Source organism: Panthera pardus, unplaced genomic scaffold, assembly GCF_024362965.1.
Source record: "Panthera pardus isolate Hobbes unplaced genomic scaffold, ASM2436296v1 HiC_scaffold_8, whole genome shotgun sequence".
In the NCBI taxonomy this organism is placed as follows: domain Eukaryota; kingdom Metazoa; phylum Chordata; class Mammalia; order Carnivora; family Felidae; genus Panthera; species Panthera pardus.
The window spans coordinates 1181311-1208288 of record NW_026527013.1 but is presented as its reverse complement, the minus strand read 5'-3'; the positions used below and the strand labels follow the sequence as shown (position 1 = coordinate 1208288).

At 65.2% G+C, this 26978-nt stretch overlaps 1 protein-coding gene across 1 annotated transcript; it reads right to left on the bottom strand.

Moving 5' to 3' along the window:
- Positions 1–499: 499 nt before the first annotated feature.
- On the bottom strand, positions 500–24990 carry CSNK1G2 (casein kinase 1 gamma 2). Its single transcript, XM_053896869.1, has 12 exons — positions 24858–24990; positions 8484–8919; positions 2793–2833; positions 2598–2667; positions 2358–2506; positions 2012–2246; positions 1861–1946; positions 1705–1789; positions 1472–1620; positions 1205–1288; positions 998–1104; positions 500–874 (listed from the first exon to the last, which is right to left on the bottom strand). The coding sequence occupies exons 2-12, from the start codon at positions 8665–8667 to the stop codon at positions 820–822; spliced, it is 1245 nt and encodes a 414-aa protein (XP_053752844.1). The 5' UTR covers positions 8668–8919; positions 24858–24990; the 3' UTR covers positions 500–819.
- Between the last annotated feature and the right edge of the window lie 1988 nt (positions 24991–26978).

Below are 26978 nucleotides of genomic sequence, written 5' to 3'. Positions count from 1 at the left end.
GCCGAAGAAACCGAAGTGCCACTTCTGTACACCGTGTAAAGCAAGCCCTGGACACACACACCACCGCCGGGCCGTCCGCAGCCGCTCGGCCCCCAGCGGCACCGCGGGACCCACGCGGGGACCCGCGAGCGCCGCACCGCCACGGGGGCTGCCCGGCCCCGAACGCACCCGCGGGGCTGGGACGGGGCTTTAAGGCGCTTGTCTCCCGCTGCTCGGCCGGCAGCGCGGAGCGCGGACGCAAAGGCGCCCACGCACCCCCCGGGGGCGCGGGCGCCAGGCGGGAGGGGGGGGCCGCCCCCGGGCTCCGGACGCGGCCCCGCGAGCAGGTGCCGCGGGAACCGCCGCGGGGCTGTGCCCGCCGGCCCAGGCTTTGGTGCAGCATTTTGGTTGGGGGGGGCCGCCCCCACCCCACCTTCCCCTGTGGTGCGGGGGAGGCCCGCGGCGGGTTCGCCCCCGGCAGCGTCGCCCACAGCGCCCCCTCGAGAAAACGGCCTTTGGATCGAGGGAGACAAGCTGGACTTTATGAAACCAACAGGGCGGGCCGACTACTCACTTCGGCGGCGGGAGGGGCGCAGGGCGGGCGGCCGCTGTGTTTCGTTTCCTTGTTTCAAATAGTTAATGCTCTCGGAGGGGAGGACTAGACACAGGTGTAGAAATTTCGGCCAAAGTCTCGTGTGAAGGTGACCCCACGTGGGGGGGGAGGGGGGCGGGCAGCTGCGGCCGGCCCTGCAGTCTGCGTCTGGGCCGTGGGCCACACAGCCACGGACGAGCTGGTCCCAGGGGCTGCGGCGGGAGGATTCAGGGCACCACTGCCCCGGGTCACTTGTGTCGCTGCGCCGATTTTCTCTTTCTCCTCTTGAAGAAGCAGCAGCACCTGAACGGGGTGGGAGGTTCGGGGGAGGTGGGTGCGGGGGAGGGGAAATACGCGAGGGGGAGGGGGTGTGGAGCCCGCCCCAGGCGTCCCCACCCCCCCCCCGCGGCTGCCCAGGGGCCTTACTTGGTGTCATCAGTCACCTCCACCTCTGCGGGCGCCGTGATGGGGGCGTTGGAGTGACCGGCAGTGGGGTCGTCCGTATTCAGCTCCCCGTTGGTGGAGTTCAGCGCCTAGGATTGGGGAGGGATGCGGTGGGGGGGAGTACAGTAGGGGAGCCGGGTGGCCCTACCCCACCCCTACATCACTGGGGTCCTTGCCCCGGCCCCTCACCTGGTTTTTGCTGTACAGCTGGGCTTTGTCCCGAGGCTGAGGCTGCGAGGGCAGGTCGGTGTGGACCGTGCCGATGGGGGTCGGCTGCGGGGGGGGGGGGGGGGGGGGTGGGGGTGGGGGGAGGAGGGGGGCAGGACGCAGCGCTGAGGCCGGGCGGCCTCTGCCCACCCCCCACAAACCCGGGGTCCCGCTGGCAGCAGGCACCCAGGCTCCTGGCCCGCCTGTCCTGGGGCCCCGCCCACTCCAGGAACCCGGACCCCCACGTACCAGGGGCTTCCCCGCCCAGTCGTACTCGTAGTCGAACACGAAGCCGCTGCGGTCGAAGAGATCGGTGAAGAGCTTGCGCAGATAGTCGTAGTCAGGCTTCTCGAAGAAGTCTAGGCGCCGCACGTAGCGCAGGTATGTGGCCATCTCCTCTGTGGAGAGCCGGCGGGGGACACAGGGGTCAGTGGGGCGCGGGCCGCGCGGGCCCGGGGCGGTGCGGACCCGGCGTCCCTCACCTGGGAAGCTCTCGCAGAGCACCTCGATGGGCGTGGCCCGCTTGGTGTCCCCGATCTTCTGGTAGCGCTCCTTGAGCGTGTCGGCCTGCGGGGACAGCGGTCAGCCGACGCCGACCCGGCGGCGCCCCGCGCCCGCGCCCCCGGCCCCGCGCCCACCTTGAGCCCCTGCCAGGGCAGGCTGCCGCGCAGGAAGTACATGAACATGTGGCCCAGCGCCTCCAGGTCGTCGCGGCGGCTCTGCTCTGCGGGGGGAGAGCAGGTCAGCGCGGCCCGCGCGCCCCCCCCGCCCGGCCCGCGCGCGGCTCACCCTTGCCCAGGTGCGTGTTGATGCTCATGTAGCGCGCCGTGCCCGTCAGGCTCTTGTGCTCGCGGTACGGGATGTGCTTCTTGGTCTCGGGGTCGATGTACTCCTTGGCCAGGCCGAAGTCGATGATGTGGATGGCGTGCTGCCGCTTGGTGCCCGGGCGCCCCACCAGGAAGTTCTCGGGCTTCACGTCGCGGTAGATGAGGCTCTTGGTGTGGACGTACTCCATGCGCGTGATCTGCGGGGCGGCGGGCCTCAGGGCCGGCCCCTCGCCCCGCCCCTCCCTGCCCTCGCCCCGCCCCTCCCCACCCCCGCCCCGCCCCCGCCCCCACACGCCCTCGGCCCGCACCAGCTGGATGGCGATCATGAGCACCGTCTTGAGTGTGAACGTGCGATCACACAGGTCAAACAGGTCCTCCAGGCTAGGCCCGAGCAGCTCCAGCACCATGGCATTGTACTTCCCACACGGGCCGAAGTAGTAGACCTGAGGGACGCCCTCTGCAGGGGACGACACACGGGCCTGTGAGGACCCTGCCCGCGAGGCGAGGCGCCCCCCCACCCCGGCCCCGCACTGCGCCGGCGCGGGTACCTGTGGCGCTGAGCTGCTTGTAGAAGCGGTACTCCAGGTGCAGCTGAGGGGCCCGGGACTTGATGGGCTCCTGGGAGGGGCAGGTAGACGTGGCGGTCGGGTCACCCGAGGTGCGCGCCCACCGCCCCTCCCCTGTAGACCGGGCAGCGGGGACGGATGTAGGGCAGGGAGGCGGGAGGGGGGGCCGGGACTCACCAGTTTAATAGCTACGTATTCATTTGTATAGAGATTCTTCCCTGTGGAAGAGAGGCTTGTCAGCGTGGTATGCACCCCCCTGCAGGGAGGAGACCCCCCCCAGGGGCCAAGCCCCCCCCCCCCTTGAACTTGACCATGTCCTAGGAGTAACAAGAACGCCTACGAGTCCCACCCCCACCATGGGCGGCGCTCATGTGCCCCACACCCTCATCGCAGAGCCCACCCTGCCAGCCAGCCTCTCCTCCCCCTCCAACCCCCACCCCGCCCACTCAAGGGGGCTGGTCCCAAACTCCTCTCTATGGGATCCTTCCCTCCAGCACACCAGCTCGCTCCAATTTCTCCCATCTATAAAAACAAAGAGAACAGACGGCCGCGGTGATCCCGGGGCGCCCCCTTCCGCTCCCACCGCGGAGAACCAGGAGGCGTCCAGGCCCCTGCCCCCCCCCCCCCAGCTCCCTGGACCCCGCCTCCCCCTCACTGTGGAGCAAGGCCCCCCTGGCAAGAAGCCCCACAGAGAGGACTGTCCTGGTCAAGTCCTGCAAAGGACTCACCCAAGGTGCTGCATACCCTCCTCCCGGCCCTCAGGGTGGGGAGCTCCCTCGTGGCACAGAGAAGGGACTGGCCCCAGGCCCCTGCCCGTGCAGGAAGGAACCTGTGCTCCAGTGACACCTTGCCCGGCAGCACCTGGTAGGCTGAGAGTCCCTGGCTGGCTTCTCGGGGCAACACAGTCACCACACCTGGGGCTGGGAGTGTGTGCCTCATGGGTTAGAGGCACACACAGCCCAGGGCACACGGCCTTCCCAAGCCCATCACCAGCCCTCAGGACCCCTAGGGAGCCCAAACTCACAGAGCTGTCAAAACTAGAGCCCCTGACGCCGGCAGTACCCCAGACGGGCCTTCCGGCAGCTCGGGGCTTCTGTGAAGGGTCTCACCTCCCTGTGTGCGGACACCCGGCCCCCACCTGCCGCGTGATGGAGGGGCCGCCCGACCCCTCAAGTCTAACTGCCGGCCCCCAGCCCTGAAATTAGTGGAAATTACCGTGCACGGCGCTGTGCGCGCCTGTGCCCCTGCCCGCACTGTCCTGTCCCTGCCCTTGGACTGGCCTCACCAGGCCCTGGAGTCCACGGACGTGGCCCCCACATGGTACACCTGCTCCATCACCACCTGTCCCGCTGTCCTGAGTAGGATCCATCGTGGGAGAAGGCCTCGGCTTCCTCTCCATCCCGGTGCACGGTCTGGGCGACACCCGCCCCGATGTGGTGGCAGAGACATGGCTGAGTCCCGCCTCACAGGACACGGCCAGGGCTCCCCACGCACGTCAGCCCACGGCATGGGTCACCGCCCCGCCCCGCCCCATCGTGCTCCGACGTGTCTGCACCACCACGGCGGCGCCCGGCGGGGGGGTGGGGGGTGGGGGTGGGGGTGCCTGGCCCTGCGTCGGCCACTCTCGGGCCTCTGTTCCAAGTGGCCGTTTCAGAGTCAGCCTGTCAACGTCCCCAGAAGGCTGCAGAGACGTCGCCTCAGGCCTGCAGGAGAGGCTGAGGAGGGGACATCCCGGCCCCAGCCACGACTGGGAATTAACTTCCCTCGCTGATGTTTTCGGTTTCTGGTGAAGAGCCTGCACGTCCTTTATTCACTTATTCCGGAGGCACTGGGCAGGTCTGGGCACACTTACAATGGTACTGCTTTTAAATGTTTATTTTCCAACTCTTTGTTGCTCAAACAGAAAAATTCATTTCTAACTGCTTCTTGAGAGACCGCTCTGGCTGTTGCGTGCACGTGATCACGCCTCTGGGCTTAGCCCCAGCTCGCTGCTTCCCCGGTCGGTTTTTCCGCTTCCCCCATTTCTTGCCACGGCCTGGAAGGGGTGGGCAGAGGGGCCCCATCTTCCCGCAGACCTCGGTTCTCTCGGTGTGACAACTGAGAGGCTTCCTGCGGACTCTCAGCAGGGAAAGAAAGTTCCCCTCAAGCCCTGCTCCCTGGGCTTTGATTACAAATAGGTTTTTGCCTCCTGTGTTATGAAAGTTTCAAACCAAAAAAATGGAAAACCGGTGCAGGGAAGACCCACGTCCTTACTGCCTAGATGACATCAGTAGCCTGCTCTTCGTCCCACTGCGTATCTGCGCAGCTGTCACCCCCTGCTCTTTTGTTTTTTTATTTTTGAGACAGAGCGCAGGCGCCAGTGGGGAAGGGGCAGAGGGAGGAGGAAGAATCTTAAGCAGGCTCTGTGCTCAGCGCAGAGCCTGGGACCATGGCCTGAGCCAAAATCAAGAGTGAGGCCCTCAACCGACCGAGCCACCCAGGCACCGCTGGATCTCCCTTATTTTTGATTGAAAAAAAAAGAGCATCTCACAGTCGCAGACATCAGCAGCCTGTCCCGTCAACATCCCAGCCTATTAGGACCGCGGATTAAGCTCAGGGTGGACCCAGTTCTCGTTCTCCCCAGGGAGACAGTTACCTGTAACGCACACACCTTACGTGCCTCAGACCGGGAGCTCTGGCAAACGTGGAACCCTGTGTGATGCCAGCCCTGTATCGGGACAGAAAACGTGGCCACCACGCACGCCCCTGCCCGGTCAGTCTCCACCTTCACGTCCCGAGAGGGAGCCTCCGAGGCGGAATCATCCGGCACGTTCTCTCCTCCCTGGGTCCTCCTGCACGCCGCGCTGCGGCACGTCCGTCACGGGGACACTGCCTGGCTTACCCGTGACCCTGGGGGACGACCACCCCGTCCCCAGGTCCTTCTACAAGCACGGCTGACGTGAGCGGCGCCACACGGGACCTCCGACTGGCCGGCCGGCTCCCTCGTCTGGCAGATTTGCTGGGGTGGCCCCCCCGAGGGAGGAACTCACGCGGCTGCCTTGCTCGGGCTCCTGCGGCGGAAAGCCTCCCGTGCTCCCCGGCTGTTGGCCTGTCTGCTTTTGCGAAGTGTCCGTTCACATCTGTCGCCCATGTTCAACTTTTTAAGAAACCTCTACAGCCCACGGTGGGGCTCAAACTCATGACCCCGAGATCAAGAGCCACGTGCTTCTCCGACTGAGCCCGCCGGCACCCCTCTTGCCCGCTTTTCATCGCAGCGTCTGTGCGCAGGAACCAGCGCTGTCACACGGTGCCCTGTGCGAGCGTCACACTGTGCGAGCGGTGCCCTGCCCGTGGCCTGCCCGGCCTCGCTCTTAGCCACGCGTTCTCATAAGCAGATGTTCTATTGAGCCTTTCTGGGAACTGCTAACTTTACTGTGTCCTGCTGAAGAAACCTTCGTGTTTTGACTGCACACGTGAGTTCAGGGAGAGCCAGTCTCCTTGAAGTGCAGCCCGAGGTGAAGGCGGGAGTGGGTGTGTCCGGCACGACTGGGGTCTGGGGACGTGCAGGCCGCAGGGGCTGGAGCTCAGGCACTCGGGGCTCTGGGAGCCTCGCCCCCTGCACGGGCGGAAGGCAAGAGTCCAGAGGCCAGACGGGAAGTACCTCCCGAGGGGCCGCGAGCAGGAGGAAGGTTCCGGGGGCCACACAGGGCCGGAGCCGTGGCCATCCAGCGTGCGGAGGCTGCCCTGACCTCCCCTGACATTCGGCCGGGAACCCAGAAAGCCCTCGCCTCGGGACCGGGTGGCTCCAGGCTTCGAGTAAGGTCAGCCCTCAGCCTCCCCTAACGGAGCCAAAAACCGGCCCTCGCGCTATGGAGAGGGGTCTCCAGGACAAGGCAGAACCCCGACCAATACCATGAGACACCCACAATTTCCAACACGTGAAACACCACTCATGTGTAGAAAAGGAGGCAAATCAGACAATCACAAGGAAAAACAGAGTCAAAGGCGCCAAAGACCTGGCCTGTAAAACGGTTACAAGTAGGTTTGAACGAGCAGCTGGCAGATCCCGAGAGAGAGAAGCAGGGGTCGAGCGGAGTCACAAATGCCACATAGAAAATCAAGAAGTCACCAGAATGACTCCAACAACAGACTGGACGCGGCAGCAAAAAAGAAGGGTGAACTCACACCAGAGCAAAAGGTAACTGGAGTGAAGCAGGGGGAAAAAAACTACAAGAAAACCGAAGAGCAGCCTGAGGGACCTACAGGAAGCATCAAACCCTCTCCACCTACGTGTAACTGGAGCCTGAGGATGCAGAGACAGAAACGGAGGCAGAAAAAAACCCGAAGAAATAATAACTGAAGTTTTTCCAGTTTAATGAGGAAGTGTTACACACACCGACGCGGCTCCAAGGAGCCCCAACCGGGACTGTCACAAAGAAAACCACCTTAAACAGCGCAGGATCGAAATCGGACGCCAGAGGTGAAAAGGGGCTCTCGGAACGTCCAGCTCACTGTCATCAGGGAAGGCCACGCGGAAACCCCTTCACATCCACGCGCACGTTCAAAGTGGAAAAGCCTGGCCACTGAGATGGTGGTGAGGACTGGGGTACCCCGGACCTTCGCGCGCTGCCCGCGGGAGCTTAGAAAAGCTACCATCACTCTGGAGACCAGTCCGCACTTTCTCATCGACACACACCTCCCCTCCGACCTGGGGCTTCAACAGAAACACTCGTGTGTGGGACTCGGAGAGGGGCGCTCAGGCCAGTTTTATTCACGACGGCGGAAATCTACACCCGGCTGAGCGTCCCTGAGCAGGACGACAGACGTGGACGGTGAGGTGCGGTCACACAGATGGACAGGGTGACAGACAGCAACCGGTCACCTACACACCCAACCGCGGGGACACTCGCGAAACCTCGCAGAGCAAAAGCCGGGCGGAAAGGAACACATACCTCAGTTTTAGGAAACGTTTAAGCTACCAGCCGCTGCACCCACGGCCCAGCACACGCACTCTTCTGTCGGTGCAGAAGACCCCTGCTGTACAGACTGTGATCCACACACCAGGCCGCAGGTCAGGACCGGGCCCGCTGCGTGTCCGTCTGCTTGCACAAGCACGCGTGTGCACACACACGCATCCTAACGGGGCAGGCGTGCGTCGAGGCGGCCCCATCTGGCACGAGCTGCAGACTGGTCACCAGGTTGCCGGGGGCCCTGCTGTGCGGGCCGGGCCGGGTACACCCGGTCCGGCTCTGGGGAAGGCGCCTGTCTCTCCCGTGAAGCCGGCAGCGTCAGTCGCTGAACGACAGACGCCTCTGGTGTTGGAGCCCGGCACCCGCCCTGCCCGCCCCACCAACCCGCACACGGAGACTGGAGCCCAGCCCTTGCCCGTTGCTGGCTCAGAAACCCCGAGCCTGGGGCCGGGGAAGCCACAGACAGGCAGTGACACTCCCCAAGCCCAACCCCGGCAGCCTCTGCAGCGGCTGAGGTACGGCTCTGGCTCAGGACAGGGAGGTCAACCCAGCCCCGAGGGGCCACCAGTGACCCTGGCCCCGCGTACGGTTGCTGAGCCAAGTGCGGAGAGGGAGCCGAGCTCTCGCTTCACCTCGCACGTGCACCCGCACCCACCAGCTAGAAGCTAACGGCTTCCACGTGGGTCCACCCACACGGGGGCCCAGACCCACCCCCCCCCCCCAAAACTGGCCCTCAGCAACGCAGGGGTGAGGCCGGGCACCCGCCCCTCCAGCACAGCCTCCTCCTTCGGGGGCAGAAACTCACACGTACCTGAATTCCCAGTCCCGACAACCTGGAAACCATCTGGGAGCGGTGACCGCGGCCCTGCCAGGACCTCCCCTCCCCTGGGCCCCAGAACGCACACACGAGTGGGCTCACCTAGCCGGAGCTCCCCGAAGTTGCCACAGCCTATCTTCTTCCCGACCCGGAAGTTGGGGCCCACCATCAGGACCCCCGAGCTGGTCCCCGAGCTCCGGACGCCATGGCTGGTCCGGCCGCTGGCCTTGGACATTCTCCGACCCTCCTCCGACTCCCCTTTCCCTCCTTTCTTGTCAAAATCCATAAGTTTGTGGTACCCTGGCCTCTCCACGGTGACTCTGCTGCCGAGCAAATCCCGGGTCTGTGCAGACCTGAGGTTGCGGGCGGCTCTTCGGGGCTAGTACACCATGGTGGCCCGGCGGGCTCCCTGCTAGTGAGACGTGGGCGCTTGCCAGGGCCCGGCCGTGGCGCTCATCTCGGTGGCCTCGGGGTCGCGTGCAGAGGGAGGACGCATTCTGTTGACCGGTCCCGCCGCCTCAAATCTCGTGGCTCCCAGCTGGCGGAGAAACGAAGGCACAGGTTAGAGTCTAGGCCGGAATCTGTCCCCCTGCCCCCGACGCAGCCCCGGGGTCCAGAGCCCAGACTGGCAGGGAGGCCCAAGACTGTGGTGTTAGCGGAAAACCACGCCACAGAGGCTTGTGCAGCACAGTGGCGTCCTGGAAAGATCTCTCAAGGCACAGATGCGGCTGTGGACTGGGATGCACAGGAGTGCAGTGACTCAGGCCATCGTGAACTGCACGTGTGAGGGGTGCTCTGACCCCCACCCCATGGCTCAAGCACAATTCTGCTGGCAGAGGTGACGGCCAGTCAAGTGACAGGGGCCCTAGAGCCTTAAAGCCAGGTGTGGAGACCAAGGCTGGGTGCAGAGAGGGCCGGGCCCTCTCCCCAAGCCAAGGGTGTGCTCCTCGGTAGAGAGAAGACAGACAACAGAGCAGAATGTGCCCAAGGTTGGGAGACAGGCCCTCACCACTGACCTCAGAGGCCTCTGAACTGCACCCCGCACAGCACCCCACCCCACGATGTCCCTGGGCCTAATTCCAGGAGCCTGTGACCTCGCGGTCAGGTGGGGCTGCGGAGGATCCTGACCCTGGCAAGGCTTCACTTGGGCAGCAGCCGCCGAGGGAGGTCAGGCGGGCTCCGAGGTTGACAGGGCACAGGCCGTGCGTGCCACCGGGGTGGGACTGGCCTTGGCCCCTTGGGTACGAAGCTGGCCTTGTGGAGGGCAGGGCAGACACTGAGCAGCCCCCAGGATGCAGGGGGCAGGCAGGCAGCCACCCGAGCTGGGAGCAGTGAGGGACAGGTGCCCACAGAAACCACCCCGGGTCTGTGTCCCCAGGCCCAGCCCTCCCCAACCACCCCCACCCCCCGTCCCTGCAGTCTGTGGTTGCCACCAAGCTGGCCTCTCAGCCACGCCTCCGCCTGCAACCCCCGCCAGCTGCTCGCACCAAAGCTGAAGAATCTCCTCAAACAGAAACCACCAACGAGCTCCTCTAAGCGCCCCCTACCAAACGCGTCCCCCTTTAGAGTCTGAGTGCAGCGCCAGGGGCCACACCGCCATCAGGCCCAGAGCGCCACAACCCAGCTTGCGCGTTCCCGCCCCACAGGCACCGGACGCCTTCCCACATCTTGCAGAGGCCGTGCACCTCTGACCGTCCGTGAGCGACCACCAGAGCCCAGGCGACAGAAGACAGGGCAGCGTGGGCACCGCCGGGCTCAGTGCGGGTAGGGGCAGGCAGCGGTTTTACCTCGAGGGAACCACACTGAGGCTGTGTGAGCGGGGTGGGCAGGGTGTGGAAGCGCCCTTGCTGCGGGACGTCCCAGGGAGGCAGTGACCGTGTCACCTGACCCCAGCACTCCCTCGACGTTGACCAGCCCAGGGCCGGGGGGCCCCCACGGAGGGGGTCCGGGGTGTGGTGCACACACACATGCCCACGCACACACGTGCGCGTCCGCATCGCTTAGAAAGCTCCTCCCACACCCCTGCCTGAGCCACGAAGACCTCAGGCCCTCAGGCTTCCTAGTCAGGAAGAAGCAAGGCCCTGCCTGCCTTGGGGGCCATCGCTCTGGTACGCCCTGGGGACCCTGGGCCATCGCTCCAGTGGGTCCTGGAGGACTAGTCGCGAACAGGGCCCAACCCCGAAGGAGGCTGTCTGCACAGATCCCCAACTTCCTCGCTCCATCAGTGGCATGGCCTAGAACAGGCAGGGGGGATGGGGTCTCAGGACGGTGGCTGGGCTCACCCGGGAAGGAATGTGTACGTCTGGGGCCGATGGGACCCGTCCCCCGCCCACCATGAGCGCCCAGAGGCCTGCGAATGCCTCTGTCCACCTGAAGGTGAGTCTACACGGACGGACCCGAGTCTGAAGTTTACTATTAGAACAAAGTCCTCCACCGGCTGCAGCCGCCCTCCTGAGCTCGTGCCAGAGCCTTGCTCCTCGCGCATGGTGGGGGCATCAGATCCATCCGAAGAGAAAAGCCAGAGAGCACTTCTTTCCTCCGCAGGGTGGAGGCTGCCTGCTTTGGCTTCGAAGTCCCTAGTTTATTATTAGCATTATGGAGATACGATCCACATACCATACAACTCGCCCTCGAAAAGTGTACGATTCAGAGGTCTTCAATACGTTCAGTTATGCAACCATCACCGTGAACCAACTCCAGAACATTCCGTCAACCAAAATAAAAAAAACCCATCCCCATCAAGCAGTCACCCCCCAGCACCCACGAGCCCGCCCTTCGTGTCCATGGATGAGCCTGTTCCAGACGTTTCACACACGCGGGCTCACACCCCGTGTGGCCTCTCGTGTCTGGTTCCCTCCCTGAGCGTCACGTGTTCAGGGTCCGTCCACGGGGCAGCGGGTGTGGGCGCCTCGCCCCTGTGTGCGCGCGCGGTGGACCAAGCGTATCTGTTCGTCCGTCAGCGGACATCTGGGTCGTGTCCATCTTTGGGTGCTGAGAAGCGTGTGTGTGGACGGACGCTGGTGCACGAGTTCCCGTGTGGACGCGAGCTTCTGTTTCTCGCGGTGCACACCTGGGGGTGCACCTGCCGGCTCAGATGGAAACTTCCAACTGGCGGCACGACTTCCTGGAAGCCCGCACAGCGCGCACAACAGTGCCCTCCAGCCCCGGTGCCGCGGCCTGCGGTGGGTGTGCTTCTAGTCTGCAGCTCCCCGAATGCCTGCGCCCCTTGCAGACACACACCTTCCGTCACAAAGTAATTAAGAACGTACGCATGTGCACACACACACATGCACAGACACACACAGGCCGCCAGAGTCAATCAGATGGAAAACCCACGGGAAATCAAAAGACCCCAAGGAGACAGAACGCGCCCTCATCTCATGATCTGCACTGTCCTGATGACGGCAGAACTCAGGGCTGAAGGGCCCTGGGCGCGCCCCGAAGAGGAAGCGTCAAAGAAACGGGGCGGGAGCCAGGAGCGGGACCTCCTCGGGGCCACACAGAAGCAGGCGGCCAGGGACGGCCTCCACGCAGATGAAGCCAGGGGGACACACACTCGGGGCAGATAACCATAGATGCGGTCTTTGTCCCGGGGCCTGGCGCGCAGCTTCTCAAACCCTGGGCACCTCCCGAGTGATGGGAGGGTCTCTGCCCTTCTGAAGCAACCCGTTCCCGGCACACAGGAGCTCATGCCGGGACAGGGCACCAGAACGGAGCTGGAGAGGCTGCGGTGCAGAGCACAAGGTCTGGGGAGGGCTCGGCGACCCCCTCTGCAGGCAGGGAGACTCGGGTCCGGACTCCACCCCCCACCCCACCCTGCACACAGGCTTCATGGGGCAGGAAGTACCCGTACCACTCTGCCCCGAGGCACACAGGAGCCGCCCCTCTGGACGCCTCCCGCTTTTGCACCTTAGCCCGCAGCCCTCCTGGGAGGCCCCTCCTCGGCCCTAGCAGCCCCCTCACCCCCTGCGCAGTGACCCCCACCTGCGCTTCCAGGTGGGAGGCGCCCTCGGTCCCCACCCCAGATCGGCAGGCACGCCCTCCATCTCCGCCCGGCCGCGTGATCTGGGGTGCAAACCCTTCCTGGGCGCGCAGAGCCGCCCTCTGTGGGCCAGGGAGGCCCGCGTGCCCCTGTGGGACGGCTTCGAGGGTCCCCTCTGAGAGATCCCTGTGACGCTGGGGGTCCGGGGTCTGGCAGCCGCCTCCACCAGCCTCCCCACTCCACAACAGGCTCCCTCTGCGTGCGCCTCCCTGCAGCCCCTCGTGGCCTCACGGTCCCAAGGGGGCCTCTGACGGCCCCGCGGGCAACAGAGACCAGGCGACCGGGCGCAACGCTGGAGGCCTGCTCGTGCACGCACCGCCCCACCGCCGGTCCCGGGGCCCACAGGTCCCTCGACACAACGCCGGCGCCCCCCAACGGCAGCTTCCCCAAGCCGCGTGCTGGCCAAGGGTTGGTTCACGTCTGCCCCTGTAGGTCTCCTTACAACAGGCTGTACGGTCGCCACGTGGGTCACCGCCCGCAGAGGACGGCAGGCGCCATGGAGGCGGGGGAGCAGCGCTCCACTGCGACCCCTTCCACGGACAGCCCGGAGGACACCGGCCCCTATTCACGAGGAAAGGGCCACCACCCCACAACCCCAAAGGCAGCACAGACTTGCAAATGTTCCGGACGGTGGCCAAACTCGGCATGCCCTGGCAGGCCACCCCACCCAGCACGGGCCACATGGGAGCATTCTGGGTCCCCTCGGGACACTCTGAAAGCCAGGTGGGACCCACGGGGGAATGGCAAGAGCGAATCACGTGCTGGCGGGTGGGAAGCAGGGACAGGGACGACACAGCGCCGCTGAAACAGGTCCGGGGCCAGAGCCTAGTGAGAACGATGCTCCTCCAGGTCCCAGGAGCGGGCAGGGGCCCAGCCCGGCATACCTGGGGGAGGCAGGGTAACCCGAGACCTCAGGGGAGCGGAAGTGTCTGCTGTCGGCCCAGGCCCAGCGCCAGAGCTAAAAATAATTGTCCTGGGGGAGAGGGCCTCCCATCCCTCACTCGGGACGAAAATAAACCCCGTCCCAACGCAACCAACGTGGGCCCGGGTTCCTGACACGGGGTAGGAACCCCACCGCAGGGACCACTGCCCAGCGCCCAGGCAGAGCCCCTGGAAGCTGCCGGCCCGCCGTGGCCACACCGAGCGGGTTTTGCAGAGACTGCTCCGGGCCGGGGCAGTGCCGTCCTGCGAGTGCCCCCTCAGCTGAGTTACCTGCTGTGGTTTTGGGGGCGTCCCCCATCTTGTCAGGGCCAGGGGTCAGCTCCCCTGGTGGAGGCTCCAAGAACCCCCTTCTCTGACCGGCCCCACTCAGTGATGTCACAGTCCCTGGCTGACATCACCAGCCTGGCCCAGAGCTGGGGCACGTGCAGACGCAGGCAGCCTCCTGCCTAAGCACAGGTAGGAGCCGGCGGTGGGTGCGGACTCAGAAGCATGCGCCTCACTCGGGACCCAACCGGGCATCCCTGGGCACGCGCATCCCTCCTGAGCTTGCTGACGCGTAGGCGAGGCCCCCTCCCCAAGAGTCACCTGGGCTCAGGGTCACAGTGCCCCAGGAGCCCCGAGTTCCCCTTGTGGGTGCCACTCCCCCGGGAGCGACCTGGACCCCGGAGACACGGCCGACCTTGTAGCAGCAGCCGAGAAGCCCAAGGTCACCCGCGAGGTCATGTTATGACAAAGAGGAAGGAAGCGGCCCCAAAATGGCAGGCACGGGCGCCAGCCCAACCGGCCCCCCGTGACGAGGCCAGTGTTGACGCAAGTTAAGCAGAAACGGGTCGTCACAGTGGAGCTACGATGAAGGACCCCGACCCCAAATAAACCGGGGAGGAGAGTGCACACCCCACCCCGACCCCCACGGCGGGGGCTGCCAGCTAACCGGCGGGGTGAAAGCGGGAGAACCGTCATCCGTGGGAACCACAGACGCGGGCTACGTGTGCCAAGAGGGTGGCCTGAGGTCACTTCTCAGTGACCAGGAGGGAAAGGCCGACGTCCAGGGTGAGCGTAAGCCCGCGGGCGCACTGAGGGGGCACAGGGTTCCTGCCCAGAGCCCTGGCCAGGACGCAGGGACAGGAGACAGGCTGGTCCCATCACGGCAGGCGAGGGACAGAGGCACAGGTGACAGGCTGCTGGGCCGTGAAGAGTAGGGGCGTCCAGAGCATTGTACTTTCCTTGTGACCTCTGGACACGCTAGAATTCTCCCAGAATTAATCAGATTACAAAAGAGAGGCAAGGTCCCGACCACAAGCCCCACAGCCTAGACTGTGGCCACCAGGACCGAGCAAAGAATTGTCAGCAGCCGTCCTCCAGACGGTGGGGCCATGGCGAGGCCCAGGGTCACCTGCCGGCACCTCCTGCTCTATTTCCAGCGGCAGGAAATGATATCTGGGAGGCTGGTGACCGTGGGGCCTCTCTCTGCACCCAGTTGCGTCCGAACATTTCCGAAACGAAGGGCTGAAGGCAAACGGGAGGGGTCCGGGGTGACAGCAGGGATGCCCGCGTGGCTGGTCCGGGCGCAGGCCCTCCACCGGATGGCTCACGTGAGACGCTGGGCCACTAATGGCACGAGCGTCCGGCTGGGTCCTGCTGCTCAGGCAGCACTGACCCCCCCCCCGCCCCCCCAACGCCCCGCACACAGTCCACGCGGAGCCGTCCAGCAAGGAGTCACCGTCACATTACCGGAAACACGCTCGGTCGTGCCGGACGTGTGCCAGGGCTCGGCAGCTGCCCGGGGCTGGCACACACTGTCCTGGAGGGCGCACGTCTGGAACCAGCCACCATCAGCAAGCACCGGCCTGTGCCCACAAACCCCCACCCGCACCTTTCCACGGAGCTACTGCCTGCCGAGGGGGCAGGCGCGTCCCACCGCACGTGATGGTCCCCAGGGCGCCACTCACCTGGCAGGCCCACCGGCCCAGCGTGACTGTGACCGCGACGCCAGCAGCACAGCAGTCCTCGGGGTGGGCGGGCTTGTGTCCCCACGAAGTCACGTCCTGACCCCCAGAAACGTGACCCTATTTGCAAATCAGGGTAGGCCCTCTCCTCAGACCAGCGTCCCCGCGAAGAGAGGACACAGATGCAGGGAGGGGCGGTCACTACCTTCACGGTGACGGCACACTATCCAGAAACGACAGGACGCAAAAGAGAGAACAGGCAAAGCCCCAGAAGAAACACAAACGGCCCCACGACGGCGGGCCACGTGCACCGGCCTCGGGAAGCGCGGGCTGGCACCCACGCACTCCGGACTTTTCCGTCGGCGCGGCCCCGTAGAGCACTTCCTCCTCCTCCGCCTTCCCAGGGGCGCTCACTCCCTCTAGCTCGCTCTGCCATAAGGCAAAGACCCCTGTCGGTGACGGTTTAGTCGCGGGCGAGGCTTCCGGTCAACGGCGTTGGAGGACTCAGGCGTTCCACGTGGATTTTCGGCCCTCAGAGGCCGGCGCCCCCAACGCCCGTGTTGTTCAAGGCTCATCGGTGACGGAGACCATCGCCACCGGTCAGGCTGTCGGAGACTGAGAACAGGAGTGGCGTTCAGGAGCCACAAGAGCGCGGGAATAACGACCGTGACGTCAGCAGAACCGTGCTTCCTAGGGGACATCCTCCAAGGGGGTGGAGGAGGCGTCTGCACTGCCACAGGCCCGCAGGGGGACAAGGGACCGCCCGCCGCTCTGCAGGTTCGGTGGCCTCGCGCACAGAAAGGAAGCAGCGATGGTGCCAGCCCCACAAAGCCATGTCCCTGTGTGTGGGCAGAGGTCCCAGAGGTGGCCTCTCGGGCTCAGGGGCCCCTCACAAGCTGGGGTGTGGGGAGAAACGCCAGGACTCTTGCGTCCGCCTTTCCCACGCAGGGATCTGCTTTCTCCCTCCAGGTGAGTGCACCCTCCGCCATGAAAACAATGTACAACAGTGGGGGAGGAGAGGGGAGCAGGGGAGGGGGGGAGTGGGTGTGGAGTGGGAAAGAGGAGGGGGAGGGGGGAGGAGGGGGAAGAGGAGGGCAGAGGGGGGAGGGGAGGAGCGGGGAGGAGCGGGGAGGAGTGGGGAAGAGGGGAAAGGAGGGGGGAAGGAAGGGGAGCCAGGCGGAGCTTAGCCTCTTCCCTTCTGCCCCAGGCCTGGCCACCCTCAGGGGTGAGCTCGGGGTACAGCACACGCGAAGCCACCGGGCATACAAAGGTCGGAGGTCATGGTGTGGGCCCTGGAGGGCCCCCAAGGCCCCTGCAAACCACCCAGAACGCACAGAGAGGGCACTGCCCCGTCTCTCTGGTTCTACTGGGGCTGCACTGGGCTACCTGCGGGAGGGACTCCCTCAGGGTAAGGACCACCCCTCGACCCACACGCGTCCCCGAGAACCAGGCACGGCAGCGGACTAGGGACCCCAGTGACTCTCGCCAGGGCCGGAAGGGCCGACAGCTACGTCAACGCAGGCGACACGGAGGCAGCAGCCCCCCCCGGAAGGAGTCTAGCGCGTGCCCCATGTGCCCGGGCACCGTGCCCCCCACTCAGCCCACACCTGAGCCTCCACGGGGCCTTCCAGCGGTTTCTGTCCCCCCCACAGTCAGAGCCGCGCCGGCCGTCCAGGGCAGGCACCGCCTGGCAGGTCCCACGGTTGAGCGTGCTCCTGTGTTTCAGATGCCCACAGGATCACGCTGAAGTGCCAATGGTGCCCACCTGCCAGGCTCCGAGGGGCTTCTCCCAACGTCCTTTCATGTTCCCCTGTAGGGTCAGCACGTGCTTACCCACGTGCGCGCACGGCGTTTCCGCCACTTAAAACCACCAAAACCAGGGCACTGACTCTGTGTCCTCACAAGGCCCACGTGTCCCTCAAAGACACTGGACTCACCGCTCAGAGGGGGGTGGATGAGGGGAGCCCACAGCCTCGGGAGCCGGGAGACCTGCCGCATGAGGCTCGGGAGCCCGGCTTTCTAGAAAGTGCCAGGCAGCGGGGAGGCGGGCCTGCAGAGAAACCAGTCAGGGTGCCCAGAGGAGGCAGACGTGCCCGGAAAGGGATCAGACCCTGACCCAGGAAGGAGACACGAGTGGCCACTGTGGAAAACGGCCACCGGTTCCTCAAAAGGTTAAACACGGAGCCACCAAGTGACCCAGCAACACTGCTCTTCAGTGTCCACCCAAGAGAACCGAAAACACACGTCCACACGAAACCGTGTTCACGGCAGCCGAAAGGCGGACACGGCCCAAACGTCCACAGACGGGTGAATGGATACACACGTGTCCACCGTGCACACGCACGTCCCTCGGCCGCAGCAGGAGCGAGGCGCCCACCCCCACCGCCCCGCGGACGAACCGAACACACGACGCTCAGGGAGGGAACCCGACACGAGAGGCCCCGCAGGGCGTGAGCCCACGTGTGTGAAACGTCCAGACAGACTCGTCCACGGACGGGAAGGGGGCTCGTGGGGACGGGGGCTCAGGGGGCTTCTTTTGGGGTAATGGGATGTTCTGGATTTGAACAGAGATGACGGTTGCACAACCCTGTGACTGTGTTAAAAACCACCAAAGTGGGGCCTGGGTGGCTCAGTCAGTTAAGCTTCTGACTTGATTTCGGCTCAGGTCACAATGTCACAGGCTCACTGAGTTCAAGCCCCCGAGTCGGGCTCCGTGCTGACGGCACAGAGCCCGCTTGGGATTCCCTCTGCCCCCCTCCCCCATGCGCGCACAAGCGCTGTCTCTCTGAAATAGGCTTAAAAAACCAAAAAAAAATAAAAACCAAACCTACCAAGGTGCACATTCCAGTGAACTTGTCCGGTTTTGTGAATTCGTCTCGACTAAAACCAAGTGGAGAGCGTGATGTGTCAATAAAGCTGGCGAAAAAGGCACAGCGAGTGGGGAGACCCGTGCAGAAAGCCCACAGCCGGGGCCACGCCTCCTGCTCAGGGCCCGTGGGGCCACAGGAAGTGTACGACAGGAGAGGTGGGAGGGCTGGCTCGGCGACCCCAAGCTGCGCGCCTCGGCCCCTCTCCGTGGCCCTGGGCGAGCCCCCTGCCCCCACGGGCGCAGCCCACGGGGAGGACACAGAGCTCACTCGGCACAGCGGTGAAGGCGCACCAGGCCCAGTGAGGGGCTCGGGGCGACGGCAGGACCCCCACTTACCTGCGCGGGGCTCACCAGGAGCGGGCCGACCTAAGGCACACGGGACGCTGCCCTCCCCGTGCAGCGGTGGGGGCCGGTTCAAGACCCAAAGAAACCCCACAGCTGCCCAGCCCTTGCCTCTGGCCCCAGTGTGGCAGCCCCCAACCACAGTCCCCTAGATCGGCCCCGAGACGGAACAGTCCCCAACACCCAGGAGACCGCACCGGGATTCACTCGCAGGACTGCTGAAAACGCGGATTCCATCCGAGATGCTGATGCGGGTGGCCGGAGCGGCCGGAGTGTGGCCTGGGGGCCACCGTGAGACCGTGAAGGCTCCGCTCCACACCTCACAGGCCCGTCAGCCACCCGCCCCAGCCCAAAGCGGCCCTGGCGTCAGCAGCCGGGTAGAGCGGATAAGAACGCAAGGCGCCCAGTGAACACCAACTGCAGCTGAGCAACAGACACCTTTCCGTATGGCTGCGCCCCTCGCGGTGTGGGGGACACGCTCATCCCCGGCAACATCTGGCTGGCTGAAACCGAGGTCCCTAGACACGGCCGACTGAGAGCCTCCTGGCCGCAAGGGCGCTAATTTTCTACTCAGTCCTGTGTACTCTTAAGACCCAGCATTTCCAAAGAAAATGTAGCTTCCAAGCAGTGACGAACCAAGACTATAAAATACACACCCAAACGGGAAGAAAACAGCAAACCGTCCCAACAACCTCTAACAGCAAGGACACGCCTACGTGACCCTAAATACGTTGAGCAAAACAAGATAAAGTGAGTTTCACCTACTGTGTTTTCGCCAAGGCCACCGGTGTCCTGTCAACTAGCCGTGTGGCCCGAGTCCCATTCCCACCGGGGGACTCCACCGGGGTCACCACCCAGGAACCTAGCACCACCGAGCGACCTCAGCCGGGGAAGCCGAGGCCCAGGGGTGAGAGGCACCGGGGAGCAGGGGGCCAGGGCAAGAGCCACGAGGTGGGTGGGGACCAGCCGAGCAGGGCCCTCAGGTTTGGAAGGAGACAGTGCAGCATCCGCTGTGGCTCTCTGCTCCCCACCAACCAAGGACATCTCCTGACCAGCTCCCCGGCCCACCTGGCTGCGGGGCCCTCCACCCGGAACAGAAGGCAGACACCCCCTCCCCTCCCCTCCCCGGGCAGCAGGTACAAGTCCTCCCCCTGCAGCCAGGCGGCCATCGAGGAAACCAGGAAGGAGCAGGACAGGGCAGAGTGGCAGGGACGCACAGCTGCCCCCTGCGGGGCGGGCGTGGGGCGACCCTGGCCACCAGGGAGCCACAAGGCAGCACAGGCCACCTCCCCAATGGCTGCTGGAATGACCTGCCCCCATCGCCTTCTCCCCACCTGCTTCCTCAGCCTTCCTGCTCCGGGGGGCGAGGGAGGGCCGTACTTTATAGGTCCGGGACTGGGACCGAGAGACAAGGAGGCCCGGCCACACCCCCAGGGAGGCCCCGAGACCCAGGGAACCCCAGAGACCCTGGGAGGCCCCGAGGCCCTGGGAGGCCCCGAGACCCTGGGAAGCCCAGAGACCCTGGGAGGCCCCGAGACCCTGGGAAGCCCAGAGACCCTGGGAGGCCCCGAGACCCTGGGAGGCCCCGAGACCCTGGGAGGCCCCGAGACCCTGGGAGGCCCCGAGACCCTGGGAGGCCCCGAGACCCAGGGAGGCCCCGAGACCCTGGGAGGCCCCGAGACCCTGGGAGGCCCCGAGGCCCCGAGACGGGCTCCCTCGGGGCTCCAGCTCACGGCAACAGCTGCAGGTTGGCAGGAAATCTCTAGGGCGGGGCTCTCACCCGGGACAATCCTGCCCCCAGGAACAGTGGGCGACACCTGGGACATCTGTGGCCGTCACGACTGGAGGGCTCCTGGCATCGCGTGGGTGGGGCCCGGGACGCCGCTCAGCCCCCACAGCGCCCAGGACGTCCTCGGAGAGCGATCCAAGCCCAATGTCAGCAGTGCCGAAAGGCAAAGAGCCGAGTGTAGAAAGTGTCCTCGGCAGAAATTTCCAACAGACCCATCAGTGCAGCTGAAGGAAAGAGAAGGCGGCCCAGAGCGGGGGCCAGCGGACTAAGAGGGTGGGCCGTGAGCGAGCAGAGCCACGAGCCCCCCGAACACCCTCCCTGCTGGTGTAACGGCAGAGGCACAACCCTGCGCCCCCCGCCCCCGGTACGTTGGCTCTTCCTGAGTCGGCTGGGGGTGAGTCCTGAGAGCCAGCACAGAAGCACAGGTGGCACAGTAAACATACTGTAAAGACATCTGCCCCCCAGCACAGCCCCTAAGCACTTCTAGAACCAGTGAGAGAGCCCTCAGGTGCCTGCGTCCAGACAAACCACATCCCAGTCTCCCCCGCCCCCGCAGCCCCCAGCCTTTCTGGAAATCTCTGTCTGGGATTTCTAATCCCTGGGGCACCCAGGTGACCCTGGAGAGACTAAAACGTCCTCATCCCTCTGCTGGGAAGCCGCTAGAGGCTTCGCTCGACCGAGGGGTGCTGTCTAGAGCCCCTACGACCACAGGCTGGCAGCAAAGTTCCACTGGGCCCACTCCCCGCTGGGTCAGCCACCCCGCCTACTCAGTGCCCAGCAGCCCGGTCCTGGGACCACAGCAAGCAGAGACCCCCGATGACAGGCACAGCCTCTGGGGCAGCACTGGGAACGCCTGCCCGTGGAGGCCATGTCCGCAGAGGGAAGAGTTAGCCGGTCTCTCCAGACCCAAGACCAGATGAGCTGTCAGCTCCAGGAGGGTCCCCGACTGTCTTCGGACTCTAAGGTATCACAGCCCAACGGGAAGGCAGGTAACAACACGTCACGCCCCTTTCCACCTCTGAGACGACAACTGCCGGCCCCGGGACCCCCCCCGGAACCACTCGGGGTCTGGCAGGAGGCTCTGAGCAGCGCGGAAACGGCTGGCACCTGGCCCGCCCGCCAAGAACGCTCCTGGACTGGCGCTTCTGGGGGGAGCGGCCCAAGTGCAAGCAGCCCCTCCTCGGCGGGGGTCGGGGGGAGCGATGGCCCCCGGGTGTCCCCACCCTCCCCTGCACGCACCCCGTCCACGCTGGTCCCCACGGCCACCCTCTCCGCTGAGGGACTCACTCCGCGTCACTGCGGCTCTCGAGAACCTCGGGAGGTGTAACCTGAGAGCCGACCTCGCACCCCAGCTCCGGCCTGCTAGTTGACTTGACTTCCTTCTCGCGCCACCAGGAACTCACAGGAATAACCCAGCATTCGACGACGGCTGTGGCCGAGCTCCCAGAAGGGGAAGGACCTGTCCCAAGGGGGAAGGCTCCCAGAGGGGACCTCCGGCTGCCCCCCGAGGTTGAACAGAGCACGTGGGAGGCCTTCTAGAGGAGGGGACCCCAGACAAGGCCTGGACAGGAGCGGCGTGACAGCCGGGCCCAGAGCCACGGTCTGTTCTTGGGAGCAGGAAGACACGGGGTTTCTGAGCAAGGAAAAGATGTGCTGTCATCCCCACCCTGTGACAGCGCCTCCGGCCCTGCGTGTGGACCCCCACGCCAGTAGGGTCCTGCGCGAGCACGGCCTGCACCAGAAGCTTCTGTAGAAGCCGGGTAGGAGAGAGACGTAAAGGCAGGCCACCAGCCACGGGGAGAGTGAGGGCGGGGGAGTGCTTACAAGCAGACTCCCGCCACACCCACTCCTGCGTGGGCCAGTCCCGCGGGCACCGGGGAGCATAGGCGTGCGCGCTGTCTTCCACACTCAGCGGGTCACTCAGGGCTCGGCCCGGCACGGGCTCCCCAAGCCCCCAAAGGCGAAGGGAGCAGACTCGAAACCGCCCTAGGTGGGGTCCTCCCACGCCAACCAAGACTTGGTTCAGGTGTCCCCTTCCCCAAAGGTTCACGGAGTGTGCCACACGTCAACATTGCCGACCAGTCATCACAGCGCTCCCTGGCATGTCCCGCTGCGAAGCCCAAGACCCCGAGGCATCCATCGGGTGCGACGGGCCACCGGACACTGATGCGGACCCCAACCCCAACCAGCACGCCCACGCTGGCCTGCCCAATGCCACCGAAGGCCTGAAGGCTGGCGGCCCCCAGCACCCCGTCTCTCCTGCTCCTTCCCCAGCCCGCTGCCCATCACCTGACCCATGGCCTTGATGGACTTCTAACTCCTCACAGGAGGAGACGGAGCCCCAGCTGCTCAGCCCTGGGTTTTCAGCGCCCACCTGGAATGAATCTACCAAGAATCCACCACAACCAGGACAAGGGACCCTGCTGCTCGTGAGGTGGCCTGGGACAGCTCCATGGGGGCCAGGGGATGGGCACCAAAGGCAATCACGGGACAAGAGGTTACTGGGCATCCCAGGAGAAACGCCACCCTCCACAAGTACAGCCCTGAGGGAACGGGGTCAGCGGGGGCCCCCAGACCTGTCCCAAGCATTTACTCAGACCCACCAGGAAATCCCCGTGGACACAGGTGACACCGTAGGTGTCTGGAATGTCCACTGCCTAGCATGCCGGCTTCCTCAGAGCGGGGATGAGTAGATGGGAAGGCTTTCAACTTAAAAAAAAAAAAAAAACACACCTCACCTACTTCCTCTCCCGACCCACAGATAATTACTATGTAATTAAGAAGAAAAGGAGGAAAGCCAGCTGGAACCGGAACCAGGAGTTCAAAGAAGTCTGTCTTCACAGGGGCTCTGTCCTCCCCGAGCAGGGACACGCCCAGGACCAGGCAACGAGACACTCATCCCCAATCCGCTCGAGAGAAATGAGAAGTAGTCAAAATCCGACCACAAGCCCCTTTACCCAAGAAGGTCCGACTGCCAACCTGAGGCAGAAAAAGCAAGCCCTGTGCCCCATGACTACTGCGAGCCCGGCGCCCCTGGGGTTCTGCCCACCGCTGGGGCGGGGCGGGTGTGTCCAGCCAGCTCCTCTCACACCTCCCTCCCCACGGCCCCACGCAGGTCACACTTCCATCAGCCAAATGCAGCACACACAGCGGTGGCCCCGCAGCCCCTTCCAATTATCAGGGCTACTGACACCATTCTGGGAAGGGGGGGGGGGGCAGATCATCTCAGGTGTGTGCACCCCCTATGCACTCCCAGAGGTGCTGCAGTCAGTCCCCAGCCATCACCCTGCCCATCTACCTGCAGAGCCTGGGGGTCCCTTTCCGGGGGCACAATTTGGAGACGCGAGCGAAAAACAAAAACAAACTACCAGGGAAACCGCAAACTTCCCCCTTTCAAACCTGCGGGTCTGGCTCCCAATCTGTTCTCGTCACAGACACCACTTCCTTCGGGGACCAGATCAGGTCCCTGCGGACATCACCCCCCTACACTGGAGCCTTTGTGCTCCCACTCATCTCTCACACCCACGAGCTACAGGGGCCTGAGCCTGGCCATGTCCTTCAGGGTAGGGACAGAGGACCCACACAGATGGAGCCCCAGCAGATGGATGATGTGTGGACGCCCCCGCAGGCCAGGGTCCTCTGTGGGGAGACTGGGAACAAAGTGCTGGAGCCCTCCAGGGCCACTGCCCACAAACAATGCCGTCCAGAGGCCAAGAACCCCCAAGCCTGCCCAGGACGACAGCCCCTAACATGAAAGCTTCCCCAGAAAGTTGGGGCAGAAGGGGGCAGGGAGATCAGCGTGGCCACCGCCCCGGGCGCATAGACACCTCACCCCCTCCCTGATCCGAAGTGTTTCCGGAAAACAAAACCGGTGGCAAGGGCGGAAGGGGGAGGGCACAGCCACACCGAGGCCGCAGTTCCCAAGCAGTGCCCTGCAACAGGTCACCCTGGACGAGACCCCTCCTGCTGCGGGTCTCGGGCTGCACGCCCCTTCCCCACCCCAGCGCTCCCCACCCCCCAGCCCCTGCTCTTCCCTCAGGGCCTTCAACACCACAAAGCCAGGAACGGGTGGGGTGCGCTGGGGCAGGGGTCCAGGGTGAAAGATGGAGGGTGGGGGACCTGGGGAGTGGGCAGTGGGGTCCGGAGTCAGGAGACAGTGGAGGAGAGCAGGGTCTGGAATCAGGGCACCACCGGGAGTGGGCAGGAGGGTCTGGAGTGAGGGGTCCGTGGAAGACAGCAGAGTCTGAAGTGAGGGGTCCGTGGAGAACAGCGGGTCTGGAGTCAGGGGGTCGGGGAGGACCGTGAGATCTGCAAGGTAGGCGCCAGCCGGAATGAGTAAGGCCTGAGCCCGGGGAAAGGGGCAAGGTCTGGAGCGAGGAGGCGGCGGGTAGAACGCGGGAGTCCCCGGGCTGCGGGGGACGTGGGGCTGGAGTACGGGCCCCGGGGGCGGGGGTGTGAACAGGGTCTGGAGTGAGGGGTCCGCGCGGTGGGGCGCGGCGGCCCGGGCGCGTGGCCGTGGCAGCGGCGAGGGCGCGCGCGTCCTTACCTCGGGGCCTCCGCCGTGGCCGTGGCCGTGGCCGGCCGGGCAGCAGGCGGCCCGGGCTCCCTCAGCAGCGCGGCGCGGGCCCCCCGCTCCGGGCCCCGCTCGTGCCGCGGCTCCGGCTCCAGCGCCCGCTCGGGCCCCCGCTCCCGCGCCGCCGCCGCCGCCGCCGCTTCCGCCGCCGCCGCCCGCCGGCCTCCGCATGTTGGCGCGGGCCGTCCCCCGCCGCGCGGGCGCCCGGCTCGCCCCGGTCTCGCAGCGTCGCCCGCGGCCCGCGCTTACGCCCCGGCGTCGGGGGAGGGTCCGCACCCACTGCGCAGCCGCCGTCCGGCCCGGGGCGCGCGACGGCTCAGCGCGGGGCGGGGCTTCGAGGCCGCGGGCGCCGCCGCACGACGGCCGCCGCGCTTTGCGGCCGCTCCGGGGCTGCCAGACCGCTGCCCGCGGGGGGTTTCCCGGAGGCGCGCGCCCCGCGGCTTGGGTGGGGGCAGGGGAGAGCGCGCGGGCGCGCGGGGAAGGAGCCGGGCAGCGTCCACCCTCCCGGGGGCGGGGCTCCCGCCGCTCGCCCGGGCCCGCCTGCCGTCGCCATGGCGACGCGTGGCCGGCCGCCCCGCCGCGCTTCTGTGACGTCACGGTCTCGCCACCTGACGTCACGGCCGGGCGGTGGCGCGGGGCGTGGCCGGCGCGGGGACGGGCCGGGAGTGACCGGGACTCGGTGGGGCGGCGCCCGGGATGCGCAGCTGAGGGCCGGTCAAGGCGGGGCGGGGGAGCGCTCCCCGGGCCGCCGCCGGGCGCGCGCCGCGGCAGCGGAAACTCGAGGGGCGGGGGCAGGTCCACCTGATCTGGCGCGGCCTGCAGGGCTTGCCCTGGGCTCCCAAGGTGGCTGCCGGCCAGGACCCCGGGCGCGGCTTTCCCGGGGGGTCCGGGCAGTGAATAATGGGCAGGGCCCTTCACGAGGTCTTGTGGGCAGCGTGGGGCAGGGCCCAGTACTCTGGAAAAAAGATGTGATCAGGTGGAAGAGTGCCGTCCTGCTGGTGGCGGCCAGATGGGATGCAGAGGAAACCGGCTGGGAAGAGTCCAGCCGGAAGGGCCAGCGGCCGGGTGCCATGAGCGGGCGGGGCGGGGGTGGGGGGCAAGCCAAGCGCTCGCAGAGGCTGGCGTTGGTAACCCAGGACTTCAGCCACCTCCATTTCCACCTCAGTCGGTACTTTCTAATTGATGAACTTCTTTCCAGCTTATCTCTTAACTCAGGCAAAAGAGCCTGCAGGGGAACCATCCCCTGATGGGAACCAAAATTTACCCCAACAAGCAAGAGGGACTGCCCTGAGCCAGCAAGACCCCACTTGTGATGGATCCCGGGACAGCGATGTGCTTGACATCACTGGCCACACGCTCATACCCACTGACTTTGTCCCACAGTTTCCTTATATAAACCTGGAAGTATTTTCGTCATTTGGGAGGGGGTCTTGAGACGCTAGTCTGCTTTCTTCCCGGCGTTGGCCTCACTGAAAGGAACTTCTCGTTTTACCACCACTCGGGTTCTCTGCCTTTGGATTTTGTTGGCAGCGAAAGGCTGGACCTGGTCTGTTTGGGATTCCCGGAGCCAGGTGCTTTTGCACCCCTGGACCCCCGCCACGTTAGGGCTTTTCCTGCCACAACTTTCTCCAGCCCCCTTGCACTGTCACCACCACCAGGGAGCCCATGCCACATTCCCGAGTTGTCCTTTCTCACCACATCCTGACCCTTTTCCATAAAGAAGTAGATTTTAAAATCAGCCTCCTCCTAAATACAGTGCTCAATGGATTACTAGGAAAGAAAGGAAGAAAGAAAGAAAAAGAAAGAAAGAAAAGAGAAAAAGGCAGAAAGAAATCTACCTTGTCCACCAGCCAGGCCAGGGACCACATCTGCTCTGCTCACTATCTATGTCTGTGCACCCAGCAGCAGGCACTCAGTCTGTGTGTGATCACTGCGTGTGGCAAAGGAATGACGGAATGAATGAACAGAGTTCACAGTCCTTCCAGATTCTGGAGCACTCAGGGGTTTGTTTCCTCAGACTTCCTGGCCCCATCTCTCCTCTCCTCTCATTCTTTAGGAAAATCTGCTCTCTGCGCTCAGTTCCCAGGGGGTCAG